This window comes from Ambystoma mexicanum, chromosome 6q, assembly GCF_040938575.1.
Source record: "Ambystoma mexicanum isolate Mex_15411 chromosome 6q, UKY_AmexF1_1, whole genome shotgun sequence".
Classification (NCBI taxonomy): domain Eukaryota; kingdom Metazoa; phylum Chordata; class Amphibia; order Caudata; family Ambystomatidae; genus Ambystoma; species Ambystoma mexicanum.
In genome coordinates, this window is record NC_090937.1 from 1,406,423,651 (window position 1) to 1,406,447,754 (window position 24,104).

Here is a 24,104-nt window from a genome sequence, read left to right on the forward strand (position 1 = left end):
GGACAAGGATAACAATAATGGTCCTACTAGACCTTGTGACATTCGGAACGTTTAAGTGCGAGGGGTGGAGTGGGGAGAGCCGGTCTGTGCGAAATGTGAAGTGCTAGGGTGGGGAAGGGAAGTGCAGGGTAAAGAGGAGAGAGTGCAAGTGAAAAGGGGTGGGGCGTAGGAGGCGCAGGGCCCCAGGGGCTAGGCGAGTGCTAAGGGGAGGCCAGGAGGGCAAGTGCCAGGGATTGTATGTGGTGCAGGGGGGTGAGGGTCCACATGGTAAGTGCAAGGAGAGGAGAGGAGAGGGGTGGATTGGGCAGGGGTTTGGGGGGAAGGGCGGCTGGTGCCCTGTACAATTTAGAGGGAACCAGGCAGCCAATCACTGTCGCAGACAGGGGTTTTAGCTGGCGAGGGGGGGCTAGGGAAGGAAGAAGAGGAAAGGAGGGTCTTAAGGAGCTTCCAGAATTAAGGAGATCCTGTTCAAGCCTGAGAGGGGCAGGGAGACCATTCCAGTGGAAGGCTCCTGCGGAGGATAGAGATCTACCTCTCCCCCTCCCCCACTCCACTCTCTGCTTAGCAAAGCGTCTGATCTGCAGAGAGTTGAAGATTGAAGACCGAAGGGCTCTAGCAGGGAGGTATTTAGGGAGAGGGAGTTGGATGTAGCGGGGTCCCAGGCTCCAGAAAGCCTTGTGGAATGTGCATAGGGTCTTGAACATGATCCTAGCAGCAACCAGTAGACAGTGTAGAGATTGTAGGGCTGGAGAGATGGGGTCCCTGGGCTTGAGGCCAAGGATAGGCCTTGCAGTCCTATGCTGGATTATTTGAAGGGGCAAAGAGAAGATAAAGGAAGATTGAGGAAGAGACTATTGCTGTAGTCAAGCCTAGAGAGGACCAGAGCGCTGTAGACATTGAGTTTCTCAGGGTGAGGAAAGGGAGATTGCCTCTGAGGAGGTGCAGCGGATAGTCAGACTTCTTGCAAGGTCTGCGATGTGAGTAGAGAGAGAGAGAGAGAGAGAGAGAGAGGGAGGGGCAGGGGGAGAGATTGTTTGCCTCTCAAGAGGGTGAGAGGACCCATAGAGGGCAGCCAGAGGGAAGGAGGGAGCTGGCATCCCATTGAGAAGGATCTTCGTTTTACAGGCATTAAGGCAGAGATCATTGGCCGCACACCCTGCCTGACTAGTAGCCAGCCAGCCATGGATGAGAGAGGAGGAGGAGGAGGAGGAGGAGGAGGAGGCGGCAGTAGAGGGAAGCTTGAAGGAGAGCTGCGTGTCATCTAGATGAGACTGGAAATGGGGAGAGCAGGTCAGGTGGTGGTGCCGCACCCTGTAACCTCAGTTCCTTTTTTCCATGCACTCTGATCGGGACAAGCTTCTTACTTTTGAAGTACACCAGGCCTATTCCGTTCAAGGCCTCTGGCTTCAAGCCGTACCGGATCTGCACCAAATTTGTTGATATTTTCTGGGGTCGAGGAGCAGTACACACAGGATTGCATGTCATGCCAGTCCATGCTCCAGAAGGCCCTCCGGGAGAGTGCAGCAAAGATCTTTACCTTCATCAACAAGTCGCAGGGTGTAGCTCCACGGTCTTGGTTGAGGTCACATGGCGCGGAACGAGGCTCCGAGAAGCAGATGGCTCTGCACAAGGAAAAGGACCAGAAGAGGACCCGCCACCTGCTCTGCAAGATAGTCCTCACACTGACATTCGTCTTCTTTAAAGGGAGTCCCCGTAGCGTCCGGCGCACATATCTTTTCCCACCCAGTGCTCCACGACAGAGGAATGGGAGAATTCTTACCTGAAGGTGTTGGACATCTTTGCCAAGGTGCTAGCAGCTCCGGTATCCGTGCCTGTGGTGAAGGCGCCGTCAGCTCTGCTACAGCGCTGCAGGGTCCCACTGCATCTGTTGCAATCGACATGGTACCCTCTGTGGCCCACTCGTGTATGCCTAAGGACTCGGGCCTTGACCAGATGGAGACAGAGGTGTCTTAGTGCTGACAGGCCCGCCTTTGGGCAAGGAAGCCTCAGTGTCGTCGGTGCAGCGGACATGGCAGCTCTGCGGGAATATGTTCCACTCCCTAGGGACGCCTTCACATTGAAGATGTAGGACATCTAAGACGAAGAGGGCAACCAGGTATCTTTTGGAGAACCTGTGCCGTTCTAGGGAGATGAGGGGTTTCACAGAAGAGTTCTATGGGGGGAAGGTGAGGACTTGCTGGGCCTGGCAGAGGACCCCCTTCAAGGGGCCAGTGGCCTCGACACCTTGCCAGAGATGGAATTCTGCCAACCCCTACTCCAGGAAAGCCTCACACCGCCTTCCACCGCTTGATGGCTAAGGTGGAAAGTAGTCCGAGGTGCTCTGCTCCATCCAGGTCCAAGGTTCAGTACAAACTTTGTGACGTTCTGGACAATGCCCCCCAATAAGGAGATGCTCCTTCCCTTTAATGTGGCAGTAGAGGCCCCCATATTGTGGGGGGGAAATAAAACCTGCCTCTGTTCTGGCAGTGGAGAGGGATCGCTCCATCGGATCCGGCTTTTCTTTCTTCCCAGGCTTTGCCTGACAGATTGGTGGTGCATGCTGTGATGGCTAGCCTGAAGACCTCTACCTTCCCATCCCTTCCACTGGACAGAGAAAGTAAGAGGTTTGACGCATGGGGCAAGAAGGTGTTTGTGTTGCGCAGTCTTGCACTGCAGGCCGTGAATGCTAATTGCGCCATGGCAAAGCTCTCCTTCAGCCTTTGGACTGCAGGGGCCAATACGGCTGAGTATGTCCCAGTGGGAGAGATGAGGGACGGTTTCAATTCCTTGGTCTCTGACGGCAATGCAGCGGCCCATCGGATGCTACAGTCAGGACTGTATACGGAGGACTGTGTGGTCAGGCGCCACTTGTGGCTGAGGACATCGGGCTTTCTGGAATATGTCTAGTCCAGACTATTTAATATGCCGTTTGATGGCCATAACCTTTTTTGGAGCAAAGGCTGTCTGGATAGTCTAACAAGGAAGGACAAGATAAAGGTGTGCTTGCGCATTTAACACCAACATGAGATTTTATGTGATTTGAAGTGCACTTTCCATCTTGAGGGCACCTTTTGGAGCTTGTGATTTAGCCATGAAACTAAACGCTGGACTCTACGTCCTCTTAAAATTTAGTTTGTCACTTGATTTAAGTTAAGTCTCGCATCCCACTACGTTTTTGTGGGGGCGGGGGGCGAGTATATCTATTTTTGTTTAGCTCTAGCCAAATGTCCTGTAGCAGTGTCTCATACTCACCTGACCCTAAAATACTTGTGTGAGGAAATTAAATATTTTTGACAACTCGCCAGGAGTAGCCAACCCACCACATTCAGAAACGGTAAAAAGGGGAGCGTGGGAGTACTACTGTACTAGCCCTACTAAATATGTGCTCATACCCTAGATACTGAATCTTAAAGAGCAAAGTGTTTGGTAAAGGCCTCCTTTTGATGCCATTTATACTGAATCCTGCCAAGGAGGTCCTGTTCTGTTCATTGTGACAGGGTCATGACTATGAACCTGTCATTCAGATGGGTGGGGAGGGTTGGATTGATTACATTACATTTGTTATGCGCACAATTGACCCTCGGGCATAAAGGCGCAGACTACAGAGAAGGACATGCAACACCAAGGAGACAACTATAAAGAGAGATGTCCAGGAAGCCTTAAAGGAGATTTTCTGAGATCCCCAGTAAGGTAGACGACGCCGTTGGAAGAATCCGAAGTTTTTAGGGATGTCAGGCGAATAAGAGGGTCTTCTATTCCTTCTTAAAAGAGAGGAGGGAGGAGTGACTCCTCAAATTTATAGGAAGATTGTTCCACAGGGATGGGGCCTTCACATTGAATGCTCCCTTTTCCGCCTTTGATGTCTTACATCTTGGCTGTGTAATCAGATTTAAGGAATCAGATCTCGGAGATCATTGATTACACTTTTCTTTTATGTGCTGTTGTAAATACGCTGGCATTATTTGGAGCCGGCATTTAAATACTATAACTAGCACTCTCTGAGTTAATCCTGGCTTCAATGGGAAGCCAATGCAAAGAGCGTCTGGCCTAGGAAACGTGACTATGCCTGGGGAGTCAGAGTACTACTCTGACCGCCCAATTCTGGGCCACCTGTAGCCTGTGCAATTCTCGTTGACTGATGCCCAGCAAGAGACTGCAGCAATAATCCAACTTAGCGCTGATTATTGCCCGAGCTATTTTCTCAGCGCTTTCTTGCGAAATCATGGGCCTCAAGTGAGCTAACAATTTAATGTAATAGACTACCCCCGCCACCACAGATGAAACATGAGCTTTCATGCTTAGTGTTGGATCCAGTATTACTCCTAGTTTTTTAGTTTTAGGTAAAGGAACGATAATGTCATCTCCTAGTTTGAATGCGCTATAGGCTTGATTTAAGTTATTAATCGCCTTGGAACTGCCTACTATCAGCAGCTCTGTCTTACTGCGATTCAGAACTAGGAAGTTATCAAGCATCCACTTTTTAATCAAAATGAATACTCTGTTAACATCCGCCTCATCATTTTTATGGTGTCCCGTTACATTAATGACACATTGGGTGTCATCTGCATAATTGAAAAACACAACCACCTCCTCCATAAAGAAGAAAGGGGGCATGAACAAATTGTACAGACATGGGGACAAGCTTGCCCCGTGTGGAACCCCGTAGAGAAATGAAGTGGAGTAGCTTCAGCAGTAGCTGAGCAAACTCTACTTGTTCTATGCTCTAAAAAGGAGGCGATCCACAAGGCTGCTGAGTCAGAGGTTCACAACCTCATGTAGCCTTGGAATAAGGATTGAGTGTTCAATTAAATCAAATGCCGCTGATTGGTCTAATGAAATAATCAGAGACAAACCACTTCTATCCATTTCCCACATTAATTTAGTTGTCCACTCCAGAAGAGGTGTTTCCGTCCCATATTTCTTCCTAAAGCCCGACTGATTTGGATGGAGGATGGAATACAGATCCAAATGCTCTGCGAGTTGACCATAAGCCACTCTATCCAAGATTTTGAGTAGGAAAGGCGTGTTGGAGATGGGTCGGAAATTAAGTGGATTGTCCATTGCCAATCCCGTTTTTTATAGGATGGGGTTGACCATAGTTGCTTTTAACTCATCTGGTACATTACCTTCCTTCAGAGAAGCGTTTATAACAATAAAAACTGCTTTAGTGAGCCGCATGGACATGTTTTTATTATCATAGAAGAACAAGCGTCTCCTCTACATTGTGATGGTTTCATATGCTCAATCATTTTAACAGTTCACTTTCTGTGATCGGATGAAAGTTTAACTGGGGAATTAACGGGTCACGGATGAACCCTTCAATTGCTTCCTTACTAACGTCAATGGTTGACACCCTTTTTTCAAGAATTTCTGTCCTGATTTTGTGAAGTTTGTTGTGCAAACCATTTTGTATGAGTTGACACCATCCCCCATCTGTTTTTAATAGTGAATCAAGTGGTGCAGGAGTAGTTTCCTGTTCCTTTTAGTATCTTGAAAATTTCCCTTGTATTGGATTTAGCCTTGTTAATGCGACCATTATGAAAGTCTCTTTTTGCGTCCGTACTGTGTTTTTGTACTTTACTAGTAGTACTGGATGGTCTTACTTTTTCCATGCAAAGTAGGCGTTGCTGACCTCAGATTTTTTATTTCTGAGATCCCCCGTAAACCAAGCCTTACTTTTGTGCTCATTGACTTTAATCTTTTTTAATTTAAGCGGTGCTAGTTTATCAGATATGCAGGTCAAATTATTTATCAAAGCTACAGCCATGTCTTTTTGGTGACATCTCGGCCTGAAAGTTCGCAAGATTATCATTTAACAAGGGCTCAATGTTATCAATCGTGATCTTTTTTAGATTCTGCAGCTCCAATTGAAGTGGCTTGATTAGCAGCTTCGTAGGAAAGGGCATGTGCAAAGTAAAGTGCACGAAAAAGTGATCAGACCAGGTACACGGGCTGGCACCAATATTACTGTAATTAGTATTAAAACCGCACAGCCAGTCCAAGGTGTGGCCAGATATGTGTGGGAGAATACATTGAGAAAATTCCAAATTATCGAATGACTGTTTGAGATCCGTTGCAAGGCTATCAGTATCAGTGCCCAGCCAGTGGTTAAAATCACCAAGGAGAATACATCTAGAGGTAGGTTTACGTTGTGGTAGAATATATGAGCTAAGAGCCTCAGCCAACTGCAAATGATGGGGACCCTGGTCCCCGGTTAACTGGTGTTTGGAGCCATGTATGCATATTGGTGCTTCTTTCTTTAAAACAATATAAGCCTCTGTCATGACCGTTTCTTTTTTTGGTCATTTCAGAGAGTACAGGAAACCTGATCCCTAGGAAACCTGGCATGGATCACGGATCCATGGAAGCCAGACCAACAGACAACTTCCTGCATTGAGTAGGAGAAATGGATTATGTACCAAAAATGACTGGGCTTTTCCCTTCCCATGCTAAATGAAGCACCAAACACTCACACCCCAAACCTCAAATAGGACACAGGGGAGCAATGGGGTCTCCACAGAAGACCTGATACTGGAAAGGAACTGCAGGGCAACGTGGGAGATCCAGGAACACTTCCTGAACCATATTTGTAGAAAGATTTAGAGGAGAAAATACCAGAGCGACTGAGCACATGGCTTGCTACATGATGAGGAAGACCGAAAAGGTGGCCGACTACTGGCCTTTTTGAAGACTTCAGGGGAAGGTTCGTCACCCAAGAGAGCAGCTCAGCCAGAGATTGTCCAACGGGGGCAGCTGACTTGAAGACCCAACGAGAGCCTTGGTAAGTTGATGGTAGAGAAGACCAGAGGGAGGTGAAGTGGTCAGAATGAGGAGTCTTGGGGTGGAGGGGGGGGGGGCAGAAGAGGGTTGGTAGGCAGAGATCGGAGAGTGGAGAAAGAGTGGTAAGACCAGGGGACAGACAGAGCTAATATTTCGAGGGTGGAGATGGGGTTAGGGGGAGCGGGGGAGAACTGCATGACCAGGGAGTGGAGGCAAAGCTGAAGAGTCGGCCAGCAGGAGAAAAATGCAGAGCAAACCATTTATTTTGTTGGGTCCCTAGGATTTCCCATACGGATGGAGTCCAATAAGGATATGGGCCTCATTACGAATCAGACGTTAAGGGGTTAACGGCGCCGTAAACGGCGCCGACCCTTAACGCCCGACTCCGAGGTCCCTTAGCGCCATGGTGAGTTTAACGCCTGCTTTTTGCAGGCGTTAAAATCCATGGCGCTAAGGGACCTTGGTGCTAATTACGCCACCGTAATTTACGGTGGCGTAATTAGCGCCTTCCCCACTGCCATTATGCCCTATGGGGCAAAAATGGGAATGGGAATGGGGAAGGGTAAAATGGGAAATGGGGATTTACCGCCCCACTCACCTTGGAATGGGGCGGTAAATCCGCCATCCACCATGGTGTAAACATAGTTTACAAGGGTTGAGTAAATGGTGCAGGGACTAACCCTAGAATGGAAACCCCAATATCATTGCATACGCTTTCTTTTATAATAAAAAGTTGAAACGTATGAATATGATATATTTTATTAATAGCGCGCCCATAAACAAGTGTTTCAAGGTGCGACGAGGCAAGGGAGAGGTACAAGGGAGGACAAAACCATGATCTTTCTAGCGACATTGCGAACGTGCCAGTGCAGGGGAGAGGGAAGGGGAAAGTGCAAGGGGCAGGGAAGTGCTGAAAACGTGATCAAAACAACAAACCAGTAGTACGGCCAGCAGATTGCAAGTGCAAGAATTAAGCTTAGACAATGGGTGTCCAAGAAGTGCAGTTAAGGGGACTGTAGGGTTGCAGATACAGACCCAAGTTCAAGGGTTGCCAGGAGGCAGATGCAGCTGGGTGGGCGGGGATCTGGGCCCGAATTCAGAGGGTAGCCAGGTGCCCAGTGCAGACACACAGTGATCAGGAGGGGAGAGGAAGAGAGAAAGCAGAAGCAAAGAGGAAGGTCTTATGGTGCTTCCGGAACCATAGAGTAGTTGTTTTGAGGATCCTTGAGCGGCTTGTCACATCATGATATACAATTCTTCCCTGTACTGCTCTTATCCCATGTTTATTACTTCAGAATAAAATGTATTATAGCCCATTTATTTTGTTTAGTGTTCTGGCCCCTCGAACCAGGGTTGGGGGCAGGGGTCATTCACCACACAGGTTACCCAGACACCACACACATTCGAACCAGACAGTAGCAAATGGGGCATCCAACGAGGATGCTCCTTGTGTTTGAGTAAAAAAATGTCAACATGCTTTAGAAGAATTCCCAGTCCGAACTATGGCATGATAGTTATTTCACCATGACATTTTCAGTGTGCCTTGCTCCCCTCTTGTGGTGCCTTTTTTATTTCATTAAATGGTGTAAGGTTTAATGATTTGGACATAAAATGGTCCGTTAGAATGGTATACCTTAACTGAATGACCACTAAACCACATCTTGTGCACATTCATGCACAGCAATCTGTATACCAAACGATTTGACATGTCACTCACCCAGCACTAGCAAATGATGCATTTAACTCTTAACATCCACACCTACTGCAACTGCATCATTACCTTGGGTTGAGGTTGTTATATAGGATAATTTTGTACGATGATGCAATGATATGCAAATCTGCTGTGCACTGTTGACTTGATGGTTATGTATCTACTAGCATTTTTACCTCAAAATGCTTCTAGAGTCAATATTAATTAAATGGAGGTACTATTGAAATGTATACTGTACACTTTCATTTTGTTGTGAAAATCAGACAAACGTTACTAGAATGCCAGGTAATTCGAACGATAATTTACACTTTAAGTTTTGAACTATAAAATGTCAGGAATTTGATCATATCACAGGTCCGCCTCCGGCAGGGATTGGGATTGCCAGGTAAACCTTTGCTTCAGGTTTATTTTTCTCTTTCTCTGCAGGACAGCTTTTTCCAGTCTCTACAAAACACTGTTGACTGGTTTGCAGCAACAGTGGGAGTACCTCAGGAGCGACGCTACAATAGTGTCTTGTTTGGAGGTATGAATGCAGTCTTTTCCTTGTTTTCATGAGTAGATAACTGCCCTATTTGTTTTATGTGCATTTTAATCTTTTGACAAGTAATTGGGGACTTTACAATATCACAGATCTAATGGGCGTTTAATTTATAGGCTTTGGAAACTCATCAGTGTTCTGGTTGAGTTTGTAATAGCATTGATAAAAGCCTTCTAACTGAAATGTGAGAGTAGGATAACCCATTTCAGCAATTACGTAGTGCCACCCTGTAACTATCCCTGGAGGTTCATCTCCAGTTAAGAGCCACTGTCGGTATACAAATTAGCATGCTTTTGATCCATAAAATGGTCTGTCTTATGGAGTAGATGTATTTAATACATAGCTTGATCAAACCGAGACTGGCGGCTCTCAAGGTTGTAGACAACCACATACATATTTCATCCATGCAATGTTGTCTAACATCCATGTATATTCCTTTCTTTATAGACTTGATCAAACTTATTTTACTGTGAATTATTGACACTTTGATTCTTTGTGAGAACTAGAATATTTATTAGTATTCTGTGATCAATCGATACCAAATCGAGCCTGAGATGCATTATTGGAAATACTTAATGTTACCTTGTTGGTAGCTTGTATTTTTAAAAACCTGTGAGGAATCCTATCTAGGACCATGTATGTCTTGTGAAAGGTTATAACTTGTTTGGTTTTGGTAGTTCTTTCTGGTGTTCCTGTGTTCGTTATTGAAAGTTACATAGTGGAACTTTCCTCAATGTGAAAGAAATGCCCAGCTAGTTTGCTATAACAGTTGTTCGACCATTGGCATCGTCACTGTACAGACATTCTTTAGGTCACCATGATTTGCACGAAAGAGGATTGGTGGCAAAAAAAGCAGACCGGGTGTGCAAACTGTGTTGTGCTAATATATGCCTTGAACACCCAGGATGGATTCCTCGAACAGCACCTGGTTTGGCTTGACTAATGATGTGGTATATAAACCTCACATATTCTATTCAGCCTGCTCCCCTGATCGTTCTGGGGCTGCCACGTTACTTCTCTTAATCTAAAACACATTATCCCACCATTAGCTCCCAGTGTTTCAGATTGAGTTTAAGTTGTTCTCTGCCTTCCTGCAAACAAGTTCAAGGTCTACCAGGATGGTCTTTCCAATTCTCCATTAGCCTGTTCTCTGTCCCAAGAACAAAGAATGAATACCAGATATTGAAGTGTCTGATGATGGCTTTGAGAAACCAACCTGTAGTGTAGGGCTAGGGGTTTCGCCAAGTTACTGACTTTCAGAGGTATTTCTGGCTAAGCAACCAGACTTCACTCTGACAGGCGTGTTCAGAAAGTACAGTACGCCAACATTTAAGCACACAATAAAAAAGTTCCACATAGTGTATCACTGAAAATATATACTCATTAATGTTACTAAAGCATCAAGAAGATATAGCTATATTTACAGTTAAATACTTAAAATAAGCTCATGATAAAGTAAACTATTGCTAAAAATCGAACCCTACAATTTACAGGCAAGTTAAATGTTCTGATGCTTTTAAAGCATTTCAATGTGTGAAAAACTTTGCCCATAGAAGTGACACACTTTTCGCAAGAGTAGTTTCTAGGGAGGAAAACAGTGGCCCAATTGTCCCCAGGCAACATAAACAAGATGGAGTTGATGCGGACAATACCAGAGTTTGAGTTCGAGCTAGAACTATCTCCTATCCGTCATCTATGCTGACATGTTTGTGAAACAAGCCTTCTTAGGAAGGGATGTTCATATGGCCTGACAACACTAGTCAGTTTCATTTGACTGAAAACAGAACATTTTGGATTTCTGTGAAAAATAATCTCATTGTTATTTTTCAAAGATGGTACTTGCGAATCCACCTGTGATGCCACTAGACTCGAACAAGAATCTACTTTCCTACAGTCTTGATACTATTAGGCCGATTCATGTAATTCCTTCCAAAAGTGTCGCACGCGGCTGGCGCACAGCGTGCCCGTACGAATGTCTGCGCCAGCCGCGTGCGATAAAATCAATTTCCGCGCACAGCGTATTCATGTATTCCCACCTCCAAAAGCAGACGTGGCGCAGAGTGGCGCAGCGACCCTGCAGCAGCGCCAGTTACGCCCCACAAGAACGCCCTCGCGCAAGGAAAAGCCATCAAGATCGCAAAACCATCGCAAAGGGCTGCGCCAACCCTGTACCAGTGCGAGAAGTAACACACGCGATTGGCCTGGGCGCGTGTATTTCAGGGGCTCGCGGGTGGTTTCACACGCGATCGGGCCTGGGGGAGCGTGTGCGTGTAATTCAGGGGTGCGCGAGAAGTTCCACACGCGATTGGCCTGGGCGCGTGTATTTCAGGGGCTCGCGGGTGGTGTCACACGCGATCGGGCCTGGGGGAGCGTTTGCGTGTTTTTCAGGGGTGCGCGAGAAGTTCCACACGCGATTGACCTGGGCGCGTGTATTTCAGAGGTGCGTGAGAAGTTCCACACGTGATTGGCCTGGGCGCGTGTATTTCAGGGGCTCGCGGGTGGTTTCACACGCGATCGGGCCTGGGGGAGCGTGTGCGTGTAATTCAGGGGTGCGCGAGAAGTTCCACACGCGATTTGGCCTGGGCGCGTGTATTTCAGGGGCTCGCGGGTGGTTTCACACGCGATCGGGCCTGGCGGAGCGTGTGCGTGTATTTCAGGGGTGCGCGAGAAGTTCCACACGCGATTGGCCTGGGCGCGTGTATTTCAGAGGTGCGCGAGAAGTTCCACACGCGATTGGCCTGGGCGCGTGTATTTCAGGGGCTCGCGGGTGGTTTCACACGCGATCGGGCCTGGGGGAGCGTGTGCGTGTATTTCAGGGGTGCGCGAGAAGTTCCACACGCGATTGGCCTGGGCGCGTGTATTTCAGAGGTGCGCGAGAAGTTCCACACGCGATTGGCCTGGGCGCGTGTATTTCAGGGGCTCGCGGGTGGTTTCACACGCGATCGGGCCTGGGGGAGCGTGTGCGTGAGAAGTTTCACACGCGATTGGCCTGGGCGCGTGTATTTCAGAGGTGCGCGAGAAGTTCCACACGCGATTGGCCTGGGCGCGTGTATTTCAGGGGTGCGCGGGAAGTTTCACACGCGATTGGGCTGCGTGCGGGTATTCCAGGGGTGCGCGGGAAGTTTCACACGCGATTGGGCTGCGTGCGGGCATTTCAGGGGTGCGTGGGAAGTTTCACACGCGATTGGGCTGCGTGCGGGTATTTCAGGGGTGCGCGGGAAGTTTCACGCGCGATTGGGCTGCGTGCAGGTATTCCAGGGGTGCGCGGGAAGTTTCACACGCGATTGGGCTGCGTGCGGGTATTTCAGGGGTGCGCGCGAAGTTGTACACGCGATCTGGCCTGGGGGAGCGTGTGCGTGTATACCAGGGGTGCGCGGAAAGTTTTACAGGCGATTTCAGCAGGGTACGTGTATTTCAGGGGTTCCGGGGAGTCCTACATGTGATTTGCCAGTGTGGGTCCTCCCAGGTGTTCCCTGTACACCCTCCACGGCCTCTGCAGGCAGCCCACACCACAGGGGACTACCCTGTATCCCTGGTCATGTCCCGCAGGCAGCCCACCAAACATGGGCATGCCCCCCAGCAAAGGCACATGTCTCCTTGCACTAATGATCACCAACTCATGTCCCCTTGCACCCCCACCCCCAGAATTGCGGGGCACCTGCCAGCAGGCCCCCACCCATGTCCAACTCATGTTCCCCACCACCCCCACCACCCAGCACTGTGGGGCACCTGCCAGCAGGCCCCCACCCATGTCCAACTCATGTTCCCCACCACCCCCACCCCCAGCACTGTGGGGCACCTGCCAGCAGGCCCCCACCCATGTCCAACTCATGTTCCCCACCCCCCAGCACTGTGGGGCACCTGCCAGCAGGCCCCCACCCATGTCCAACTCATGTTCCCCACCACCCCCAACCCCCAGCACTGTGGGGCACCTGCCAGCAGGCCCCCACCCATGTCCAACTCATGTTCCCCACCCCCCTACCCCCCAGCAGTGCAGGGGCACCCTCCACCAGGCCCTCGCCCATGTCCCATCCATGCCCCCCTGCACCTGGGTCCCAACAATCCCCAATCATGTCCGTAATGGCCATCCTCCCCTGCCAAAAGGCCCAACCAACTATCACATCCACCCACATATCAAAGGCAATTACATGTTACACACCCAATGTAAATAATGCAAATGAACACATGTCTGTCACACACAATGGCTGCAAGTGAATGTTAAAACACCCAACATGACATGCATGAAAGCAATGAGATGATACGACACATTGAAGGATGAAAATAAAAATGTATTGAAAATCAACTTGAATGGAAATGAAATGAGAAACCACAAAGCAAAACAACCAAAAGAAGATGAATGTCCATGAAAAAAATCCAAAAAATAAAAAAAGCCATTGAAGAACTATTTACAAGATAATCCCGGGTCCATGAGCCCAACCAAATGAAACCTAACTATGACAACTAACTAAAAACTGAACTATATACAAAAATGTGGCGCATTGTCCAATCGCAACCAAATAAAAAAAAGAAATTAAAGGAAACCTAACACTAACTATATAACTATATACAAAGGCAGCGGGCTAGTCCGACGGCTCACTGGTTGTTGTCATGGGCCAGGGCATCATCGAACTCCTGGTCAATGGCTTGGAGGCGGGCATGTTCCCTGGCCCCGAGGTCCCGCAGGGATAATGCAGTGTCCAGCTCCAACTCCCTGCGAAGACCCTCGAGGCACTCAGCCCGCCTCAGCGCCCTCCGCATGGAGTCCTCCGCCCTGACCATTGTGAGCCGTTCCTCCTCTGCCCGCTGCCGCTCCGCACCTATCCGCTGGCACAACCGCTCCCACACAGAAGCCACTCCCATTCCAGGGTTCTCCTGCCCTCCGGCCGATGCCTGCACACCTGATGTTGATGGCCCCGAGCCATGATGCATCCCACGTTGAGCCTGCTGCTGCCTCCGACGCAACTGCCTCTGCCAGCACGACGGCATCCAGGCTGATGGAAACCACCAACGCCGTCGTGCACGTGCCCTGCCCGATGATGCCGTCACATCCTCCATCTGCTGGGGTCCAGTTGCTGTGGTGTCCACCCCTGTTGGACCTCTGACTCCCGACTGTGGCAGGGATGGGATCCCCACCGAGCTGGCTGCATTTGTAAGGGCAGGTCCACAGGGGGCCCTGGTGGCATCTGGGCCGGAAGACGGCAAGGAGAACGACTGGCGTATAGTCTCCACAGAGGAGGAGAGGGCCGCCAGATTGGCCGACACATGCAGGAAACCCCTGAACATGGACGATCCCAATTGGGCCACGTCGGCACGGTGCTCTTCGTGATGACGTGCGTGCTCCTCCTGGGAAGCACGCACGGCATCACGAATCACAGCCGTGCGCATCGCGACCCCAATCAGGACCTTCTCCATACGGCCAGGGGTCCCCTCGTCCGCAGGTGGAGGGGAGTCAGATGACATGGACATCCCCTCTACCTGCGGACGGGCCTGGGACGGGGCATCCCTGCTGGTGCATGGTGGTGCACCCACAGGGTCAGGGACAGCGACATGCACAGGCCCCTCCACGGTGACCTGTGCTGCCTCCTGCCCCTGCCCCTGGACTGCACCACTTGCACCAGCAGGGATGCCCCCACCAGGCCCCATGTGCGCCTCAGTGGCGGCCTCCTCGTCCTCTGTGGAAACCACCAACCTGGATGGCTCCTCACCGTCTACCGCCATAGCAGGGCCCTGTGGGGGCTCACCCACCCCTTCCGCTGCAGCCGTGGGGGCATCCCTGCCGCCTTGCTCCACAGCGCCGTCTCCGCCCTCTTCTTCACTAGCCGCTGCGTAGAGGGAGACATAGAACACAAGCATCAGGGTACTGTACAATGGTCCCCTAGACAGGAAGAAATAGCAGATGAGTGCCACTGTCAAAGTACACTTCCATCATGTCACTCCACAACACATGTGTCAGTCCAGGCAAAACACACACAGTGACAGTCATGGTGCATGCCATGGACATTTCCATACATGTCCAATGGACCCTCGAATCATACAATGTAATGGTACTCACATGCATCATGGGTCATGCCTATCACATGCACACACTTCACCTCAGTCACATCCATCTGGCCCCGTACACCCCCAATCACAGTGCATGCAAGGATGACTAGGCTGCATCAGTGAATCTGTTAATTGTCACAGACATGTGTCATGCATCCATGGCATTCACAAGTCACAGACACGCAGGTCAGGCACACAGACATGGATACCATATATGTACCTGGCATCAGCACTCACCCCCACCCATGTCCAGGAACAGAGACTGCCATGCTTCCATGTGTGCAATCTGCATAGGGCTCCCCATGTCGCATTTAAACACATGCAACAACCGTGCGGTTCACACATTACTGGTCGCACATGCATTACCATGATGTCCCTGCACACATACATGCGTACATGGCCTATGTCACACATGCAGGCAAGTATCAGACAACCAGCACACTGCAACATGCCCTGTCTCACACAGCAATTCTTGGCCACTTACCGCTCAACTCCAGACGGGTCTCCCTCTCAAGGACCTGGGCGTGGAGCGCTGGGTGTACGCGTTCCAGGACCCTCATCTGGATGGAACTCATGCGGCCCCGGCCCCCCTCCACGAGGCGCCGGGCCTTTATGAGGGTCCTGGACCTCAAGTCCTCCCAGCGCTTCTTGACCTTCTGGATGGTGCGGGTTGCCACCCCCTCCGCGTTGATGGCAACCACACAGTCGGCCCAGATCCTCTCCCGTCCTTCCTTGTTGGCGCGGGACGATCCGAAGAGGGCATCATACTGCCCCAGGACTTGCTCCACCAGGACACCAACTTCGGTGGCAGTGAAGCTGGTGCCCCTCTGCCCCTCTGGCCGGGGGTTGCCACTGGTGTCAGATGTTGATGTGCCCGACATGGCAACCCCAGGGGCAGGAGTGGGTGGGCAACTGGGTCCTGGGGCTGGGCTGTGGAGCGATGTTATCCGAGTCGGGAGTCTTCTGTTCCAGCAGGGGTGGACACAGCAACTGGACCCCTGCAGATGGCTGATGTGCAGGCACCAAATGGCAGGGCACGGTGGCAGCAGGCAGGCAGGCAGCAGCAGATGGCACGTGGGAGGCTGCTCGGGGCACTGGGGTGCAGTGATTCGGCCTTCTGGGCAGGAGCGTGGTCTTCCGTGTGTTTTCGCGTGGCCAGCTTGATACGGAGTGAATTGGCACGTGAAAATCCTGCACGTCAGCGTGAAATTCGAGGAAAGGGCCTTAGCGCGTAAGCGCGTCAGCACGCGTACGTGATTTCATTGGACCAAAGGCCCTTACAGCGTAAGCGCGTCTGTGGAGTTTCGCGCACGGGCGGTGCCCTGGCAGGGCTTGGAGATCCCGCGTGCCATTACACTGCTCTGTACGTGCTTTTCGTGCGGTGCGTGTGTTTTCCATCCGATGGGGTTCAAACGCTATTACTTCACAGCGGGTGTTGGCTACGCGTTCTTCTACACGCAAGGCAGACGGTGAGTGGTACCCCGCTCCCCCCCCAGGCCCGATCGCGTGAAAAACTTCACGCGCACCCCTGGAATAGACGCACATGCTCCCCCAGGCCCCATCGCGTGTGTAAACACCCGCGAGCCCCTGGAATACACGTACCCCGCTCCCCCAGGCCCGATCGTGTGTGAAAAACACCCGCGAGCCCCTGAAATACACGCGCCCAGGCCAATCGCGTGTGGAAGTTCACACGCACCCCTGGAATACACGTACCCCGCTCCCCCAGGCCCGATCGCGTGTGTAAACACCCGCGAGCCCCTGGAATACACGTACCCCGCTCCCCCAGGCCCGATCGCGTGTAAAAACACCCGCGAGCCCCTGAAATACACGCGCCCAGGCCAATCGCGTGTGGAAGTTCACACGCACCCCTGGAATACACGTACCCCGCTCCCCAAGGCCCGATCGCGTGTGTAAACACCCGCGAGCCCCTGGAATACACGTACCCCGCTCCCCCAGGCCCGATCGCGTGTAAAAACACCCGCGAGCCCCTGGAAAACACGTACCCCGCTCCCCCAGGCCCGATCACGTGTAAATACCCCCGTGAGCCCCTGAAATACACGCGCCCAGGCCAATCGCCTGTGAGAAGCTTCTCGCGCACTCCTGAAATACACGCGCCCAGGCCAATCGCGTGTGGAACTTCACGCGCACCCCTGGAATACACGCACACGCTCCCCCAGGCCCGATCGCGTGTGCAAACACCCACGAGCCCCTGGAATACACGTACCCCGCTCCCCCAGGCCCGATCGCGTGTGAAAACACCCGCAAGCCCCTGAAATACACGCGCCCAGGCCGATCGCGTGTGGGCCTTCTCGCGCGTGTAGGACTTTGGCGCACATTTTTTTCCTGCGCAGGGACGCTATCGCCTGCTTTCGTGTGGCGGACATGTATGGGCCTGTGCGCGTCTTTGGCCGTGCACTGTTTTTCCCTATTCGATTACATGAATACGTGTTGTAGGCGAGCGTGTGGGCGTTCTGCGCACTTGCCTCCTGTACTTCCCCCGTGACGCCCACATTTTCACGAGTTGTTCCCCATTCTGCGTGTGACGCCCCGTGTTACGCCTACTTTTGTTATGTGCGCCGCGCTATGTGCGAATTCGCTGTGGCCTTATCGCACGGCGTTCGATGACCTGTGCCCCAGCGTGCGCCGCCCACTTTTTCAGCGCACATCCCACATTTCGCGCGTGCACGGACTTCCATGAATAGATGTGCGATGTTTTCTGTGCGATAATCGCACTTGCACTGCGATTTTCGCTATTTCACTGCGAATCGCACGTTTTCGCACGGGTGCGCCGTTTTTTCGGCGCACGTTGATTCCATGAATCGGCCTGTAAGTATCTTGAAATGGACTTTTCGATGGCACTGGGGCAACATGCTGGTCTTGGAAGCAAGACCACGCAGAGCAACAGAGGTTTGAATCCCAGATCCGTGCTTAGAAACCAAACTCTGGTATTACGTGCGTTATAAAAAAAACTATTAAAAAAAGAAGAAATTAATGGCACGGTGGAGGACTCAGTGGTCCTTTAGATCAATCTGAAGAAAGATCAGCATATCATTGATGTCGGTTGGTGAAAAGCACTTTGAATAATGAGATGGTCAAAAAGGCATTTTTAACTCGCTTTACTATTTTCTTTTTTTTTTTTTTTTTTTTTTACATCCCGGAGCCAGGTGAGCATTTGTTGGGAGCTTTTGTGCTCCAGGCCCATATTTGTTGATTTTGGGTGCAATCGCCCGTGCCCCCAGGCCCTTTGATTTCCCCTTCTTGCCTTTTTACCATCCCTGCGTCCTCTTTCTGTTTTCCTCCCCTCCCGGACTCCCCCCCCTTCCCCCCCACCCTCCCTCCCCCCCACAGCTCTGATTGGAGCCTCCATCAGTGTTTCCCTGGTGCATTTGCAAGTGACCCGCACCCGCTCCATTTTACATCCCGGAGCCAGGTGAGCGTTTGTTGGGAGCCTTTGTGCTCCAGGCCCATATTTGTTGATTTTGATTGCAATCGCCCGTGCCCCCAGGTCCTTTGATTCACCTTCTTGCCAGTTTTACGGTCCATGTGTCCTCTTCCTGTTTTCCTCGCCTCCCGGACCGTCACCCTGCTCCAATTGTTTGATCCAAAGTCGTAGCTGACCCTCCCAGGGCAGTCCTCTGCACGGCAGCCCCTGCAGCTAAGGGCTCCTAGGGAAAGGGCGGTTCCAACAGAGGCGGCTCCACATCGTGTAGGTAGGTGTCCGCAGGGGAAGCAAGTGGCCAGCCGTCAACCAGCAATGACTAGGACCAGTACGGTAGGAGTGGTCTAGGTGGGGAGTAGAGCAATTACTCTACCCCGGAAGCCTAGCTGCTTATCGAACTTTTCTAAAACGGTGAATAATTTTACGCCCTCTCCCCAACACTGTCAAATCTAGCTATGTTAAGTATTGCAGTCACTTGTTCAACTGTGTCTCAAATCTAACAGTATTCAGTACTCCACTCAATTGCTCTGTTAGGTGTAGGCCTCTCTCCCACTATACAGGACTCTCACATCTAGCTGTGTTTAGTATTGCACTCACTTGTTCAACTGTGTCTCAAATCTAGCAGTATTTAGTACTCCGCTCAATTGCTCCCCCTCCATGTACTCCCTTATCCATCCAGGGCTGCAGGAGCAGCGCCTCTCGCATCAGCGCGACCGCCGAGCAGCATCTAAGCTGCAGGGTCAGCACAACGTCTGCTCCCCCTCTGCAGCGTTGCTTCGGAGCTACGCAGCATCCCGTGCAGTTTTGTTGCCGAATTGTGCCAGGCTCTGCCTCCACAACCCCTGTATCTGAATCACCGTGATTGTGCCCCTCATCTGACCACGCAACGCTTCTACAAAGTACCCGCACCTTAAGATGGCCGCCGCCCAACAGGATTGTGTTTTGTGTTGGTTGCATAGCAACCTGCTCTTCTACGGCTTCAAAGCCAATAGCCGGCGACCGGAGGTGGAAGCCGGCCTTACTAGACGAAGGCCTCATGAACAAGGCCTACACCTGTCCGTGCCTGTCCAGGACTGCCAGGGACCAGGGTACGCACTCTAAATCTCTCAAAGCCAGGAGGCGACTCACTTGCGTATCATCACCTGACAAAATGTGCTGCTAATGTAAGTAGAGACTTTGTGCTCCCTAAGTGCCTGTTGCTCAAAAGTCTTCTGCACGGGAGACCGCTGGGGGGTGCAGGCAACATGGACGCCTGAACGGCAGTCTCCTAGTAAGCCCTTGACCGCAGTGCGAAATCCACGGTGTTGCCCAGCCCGCTAACGTGTAATACTGGCAGGATTGATGAGAGGAAGATCAGAGGAGCAGATCGTTTGTTTCCCTGAAGGAAATCGGAACAGGGACAGTGCTGTAGCAGCTGTCAAAGGGAGACCCCCCATCTCCCTCCGCGTTCATGAGCTGTGAGAGTTGGGGACCGCAGACTGCCTCTCCCTCCCCACAGCAAACAAGAGCCACAGAACAGATCCGCACGGGAGGTGCCTGCAACTCCCTGTTCTACCAGACAGTAGGGGGGTGCCAAGACTGAGTGCTCTGGTCCAGGTCTCCGGGGCCCGCTGGGTCCATGGGAGCTAGGCCATAACCCGGTGTGCTACGTGTGGAGGTGCCGGACCAGCACAAGGCAGCGGTGAAGGAGTGCACCCCCGGGTAGTGCCCCGTAGCTGGTTTCCCGGCATAAACTGAAGCTCCCCCCTCCGGAGAGGCGGCGGCGCATTTGGTTTCCGTGAGTGAAGAGGGCTGCATGGCGAGACTGGGGCCACGCGAGCGTGAACGGGGCCAAACGGGCAGGTCAGGCAAGAGAGAAGGTGGATGGTTGCTCTTCACAGGGCGCCATCCGGCAACGGGTCTTCGATCCACAATGAGCTGGGATTGTGCCCTGGGCCCACCAGCACCCGGATTCTGCAATCACAGGAAGCGTCCCCGAGTGCTGAGAGACGCAGCCTGGCAGGTAACCAGCACAAGTAAGAGGGCGCTGGGAGAGGGTGGGGATTCCTCGGCCCGAACTGCTTTGCAAACCCCTCACCCATTGCTCTCGTGCAGGCGCCCGCGCCGGGGGACTGGAGGGCCCCCCCCTGCCTGGCAGCACAGTACGGCAGGAGTAAAGGGGTGGGTGTAGGGCCCATGAGGCAGTTGGTGCGCCCCCCCACCCTCCCTTGGCAGTGGGGCAGGACTGACCGGAGGAACCCGAAGAACTTTGCCCCCAGGAGCCCCGTGACTAGGGCGGCCCAGGCACCTGCACTTTCCCACAGGGGGTCCAAGCTGACAATATAAGCACGAGGCTGTGGAGATAGGAGGAAGACGAGAGGAAGGACGACAGAGCTGCCCTGGGTTGAGCTGTGCTAGACCCAGGGGCCCAGTGGAACCCCCTACCTAGGCACAGGGACATGGCCTGATGCGGCGGTTCAATCTGTAACTCCTGGACCGTCTCCTGACGCAGTCCCCAGGAACACAGACGTCGTTATTTCATCGCTGGAACGGCCTTGTCGCCTTGGGGGTGCGGGGGGGGAGGGGTTGGGAGCCAGATCCACATTATAAACGCAAATTAACGTAGCCCCCTCCACAGCCCTAAAGCTTCGAGAATTCCGAAGAGAGTGCAACAATGGCCTCCTTGCCGCCTCTGGATGAACCCTCAATACCGGGGGGTGGGGGGGGAAAGGGGGGGGGATCAGCAACCGGTGCTAGCAACCAAATTATGGAACTCACCGCCCTCCACACTCGGGTTCGAACCCTCCTCTCACGCCTTCAAATGTAAAGCCAAACTGGCTTCAGGATAGCGACAATTAAGTAGCTGCCCTACTCGTCACCTGACCACTTACTACCATATTCTGTTACATCTCTGTATTTACCTGCTAATGTACATTTTTGTATGCATATGACCTGTATATACCCACTATTGTACATTTTGTCAATTGTAATTATAGATCACCCAACTCGCCACACGCTCGTTACATATTCTCCTATGTTGCTCATACCCGCACTATCTCATGTTCTTGTGCTGTACTATATGCTGTACTATATGTCTCTGTAACCTAATCTAAGATATGTGCCCAGATGCCCGAGAGCCAGGCGCGCTTTACAAATAAATTCAAGAGACCTCGACGAAGGCAGACATCCGTCTCCTGCTAGACGAGATTCAAGCCTTCCGAACCACCATGACATTGAGTCAGTGTGCTGCAGGAGAAGGTCCACAGGATTGAGGACAAGGTTGAAGCCCTTGAGAACTATCTAGCCGACATAATTGAAATGAGGACGGAGGGCAGACTTCAGGAGCTGGAACAGAAGAACCGAGATATAGAGGCAAAACAGGACGACTTAGAAAATAGGGAAAGAAGATCGAACATGCGAATCCAGGGCCTTGCAGAGTCCCCCGGCGAGACTTCAGCCTCCTTAGAAAGAAAGATCAAAGATTTGATTGCAATGATGCTCCTCGCACCCATGTTACCGCAGCTGGAGTTCGAAAGGGTCCACAGAGTGGGGGAACTCCCGGGGGGGCCCAGATAAATCATCGCCAGGTGCCATTATTACAAGCATAAAGTGGACATTCTTCAACGAGCAAGGGAAATGGACATGATAGTTTTTGAGGGCTTGAAGGTTAGAATCTATCAAGATCTGTCAGCGTTGACACTGTCTCAAAGGAGAGCTTGTCGCCCCCTTACCCAATGGCTACGAGACAACGGGACGAGGTACAGGTGGAACCACCCCTGCGCATTAGCCTCCACCCAGGGCAGGGAAGATTACAGGGTCACTTCGAGTGAGGAAGCGGCAGGGGTACTGAGGAACCTGCAGGGTCGGGTTCGGGCTGGAGAAAATGAAGAGCTGCCATCCTCATTGGAATCCGCCTGGCAGCTGTCCGGCCCTCGTAGGCAGAAGAGCAAATCTAAGGGATAACAAAAAATTCCAGTGACTGAACACACCCCAAAAGTGGCCTGACACAGGGAGCTTAAATGAGAATCAATTAAGAAAGGACTTTGCTATAAAACAGTTTAGTCCATGGACAGTGAGTTTAGGTAGTAAGAGAAACACCATCAGCAAGACCACGACAATAGCCGCCGGGCTGGGCACTATCTTTTCAGCTGACATCGCTTCTTCGCCTATTTGATGGTTGAATCTCGCTTACCCAATAGAGGGCTTTCTGGGCGACACCCGTTATGTGGCCTGAGTGAGAACCCAGGGCGTCTCCAGTGACGCAAAAGTTTGTTATGTTTTTACTATCTCTAATGTTTTTCTATTCTTCTTCCTTGTGGGGGGGTGGGGTAGGGGACTGCCAAGCGTCCAGTTGCATCGTGGGGATAGGGATAGCGGTCTATTGAAGACGAGCTGCAGGGGTGCAACACAGTGTGCCACCGTGCCATCCGGCCAAGACTAAGTGCTCAGCATATGAGGGACGATGGAGGAAAACATTCGCATAGGGTCGCTTAATGTGAAGGGCCTAAACTCGCAACAAAAAAGTCCATGCAATCCCGATTGTTCGCAAACTCGAATCTTGACTTCTTGTTAGTCCAGGAAACGAAGTTCAAGCAAGGTAGCGAGTTCAACCTGAGGGGCGGGCATATAGGAGGGGTCATATGGGCATCCGGCCCGGAGAAAAAAGGTGGGGTGGGCAAGCTATACCAGGGTTCTTTGGGTTTGCAGACTTCGCATGTCACAAGAGGTACAGCAGGCAGATACCTTATTGTCCAAGGCACTGTATGATCAGCTGCAGTCACAAAATGCTCAGCTTGCTCCCCCAATATTTCAACCAGATCATGGACCCAACCTGGGACTGGAGATCATATAGGGAGGGCCGCCCCCCCCCCCCCCCGACGATGATTAATTCCGGCGTCTCGCTGCGTCTCACCACCTGATAGACTCATGGAGAGCCAAGCACCCACAGAGTAGAGCCTACACCTTCTATTCCCCTCCACACCAAACTTACTCCCGCATCGACTATATCTTCTTAGAGGGGCGGTTAGAGCACCTCCTCCAGGGAGCGGCCATAGAGGTCGTGGGATCGTCCGACCATGACATGGTCACAATAGACATAGCCTTGGGTCAAAATATCCCCGTAAGAAGACGCTGGATCTGTAACGACTCCTTATTCAAAGGTAGGCTCTTTAAATATACTCTAGACGAAGAGATTCACAAGTTTTTTGTTAGTAACAACACAGGGGACCTTCCCCTGTCTACAGTCTGGGAGGCCGCAAAAGCTACTATAAGGGGCCTAATAATCGTGCGGGGCTCAGCAGTTAAGAGGGTGAAACTCTTGAAGGAGTCTCAAATCAAGAGCTCAAATTTATTTAGAGAAAAGGGCCCACCAACAGAAGCTAGAGCAGAAATTGGGAATCTAAGGAAATGTGGAAAGAAAAGGCCTTGACCCATTTAAGATTTGTCGAGCAAAAATATTTTGAAAAGGGGGACAAGGCCCATACTCTGTTAGCAGCTAGGCTAAGAAAAGAGAGCGGACAAAGCGATTCTGAAAATTAACTCAGCAGCGAACGTGGTCCTGGCTAACCCAGTGGACATCTCCACTGGGACGGGACAGGACTGGGACAGGACATTTC

At 51.5% G+C, this 24,104-nt stretch overlaps 1 protein-coding gene across 2 annotated transcripts in view; it reads left to right on the forward strand.

Annotated features, from left to right (window-relative positions):
• MFSD10 (major facilitator superfamily domain containing 10) overlaps window positions 1–24,104 on the forward strand; it is a 999,075-nt gene that overhangs the window by 124,504 nt on the left and 850,467 nt on the right. For both annotated transcript variants that reach the window (XM_069632064.1, XM_069632063.1), the window contains exon 3: window positions 8,918–9,014. In XM_069632064.1, the coding sequence (XP_069488165.1) occupies window positions 8,918–9,014 (97 nt within the window). The remainder of the gene's footprint in view (window positions 1–8,917; window positions 9,015–24,104) is intronic.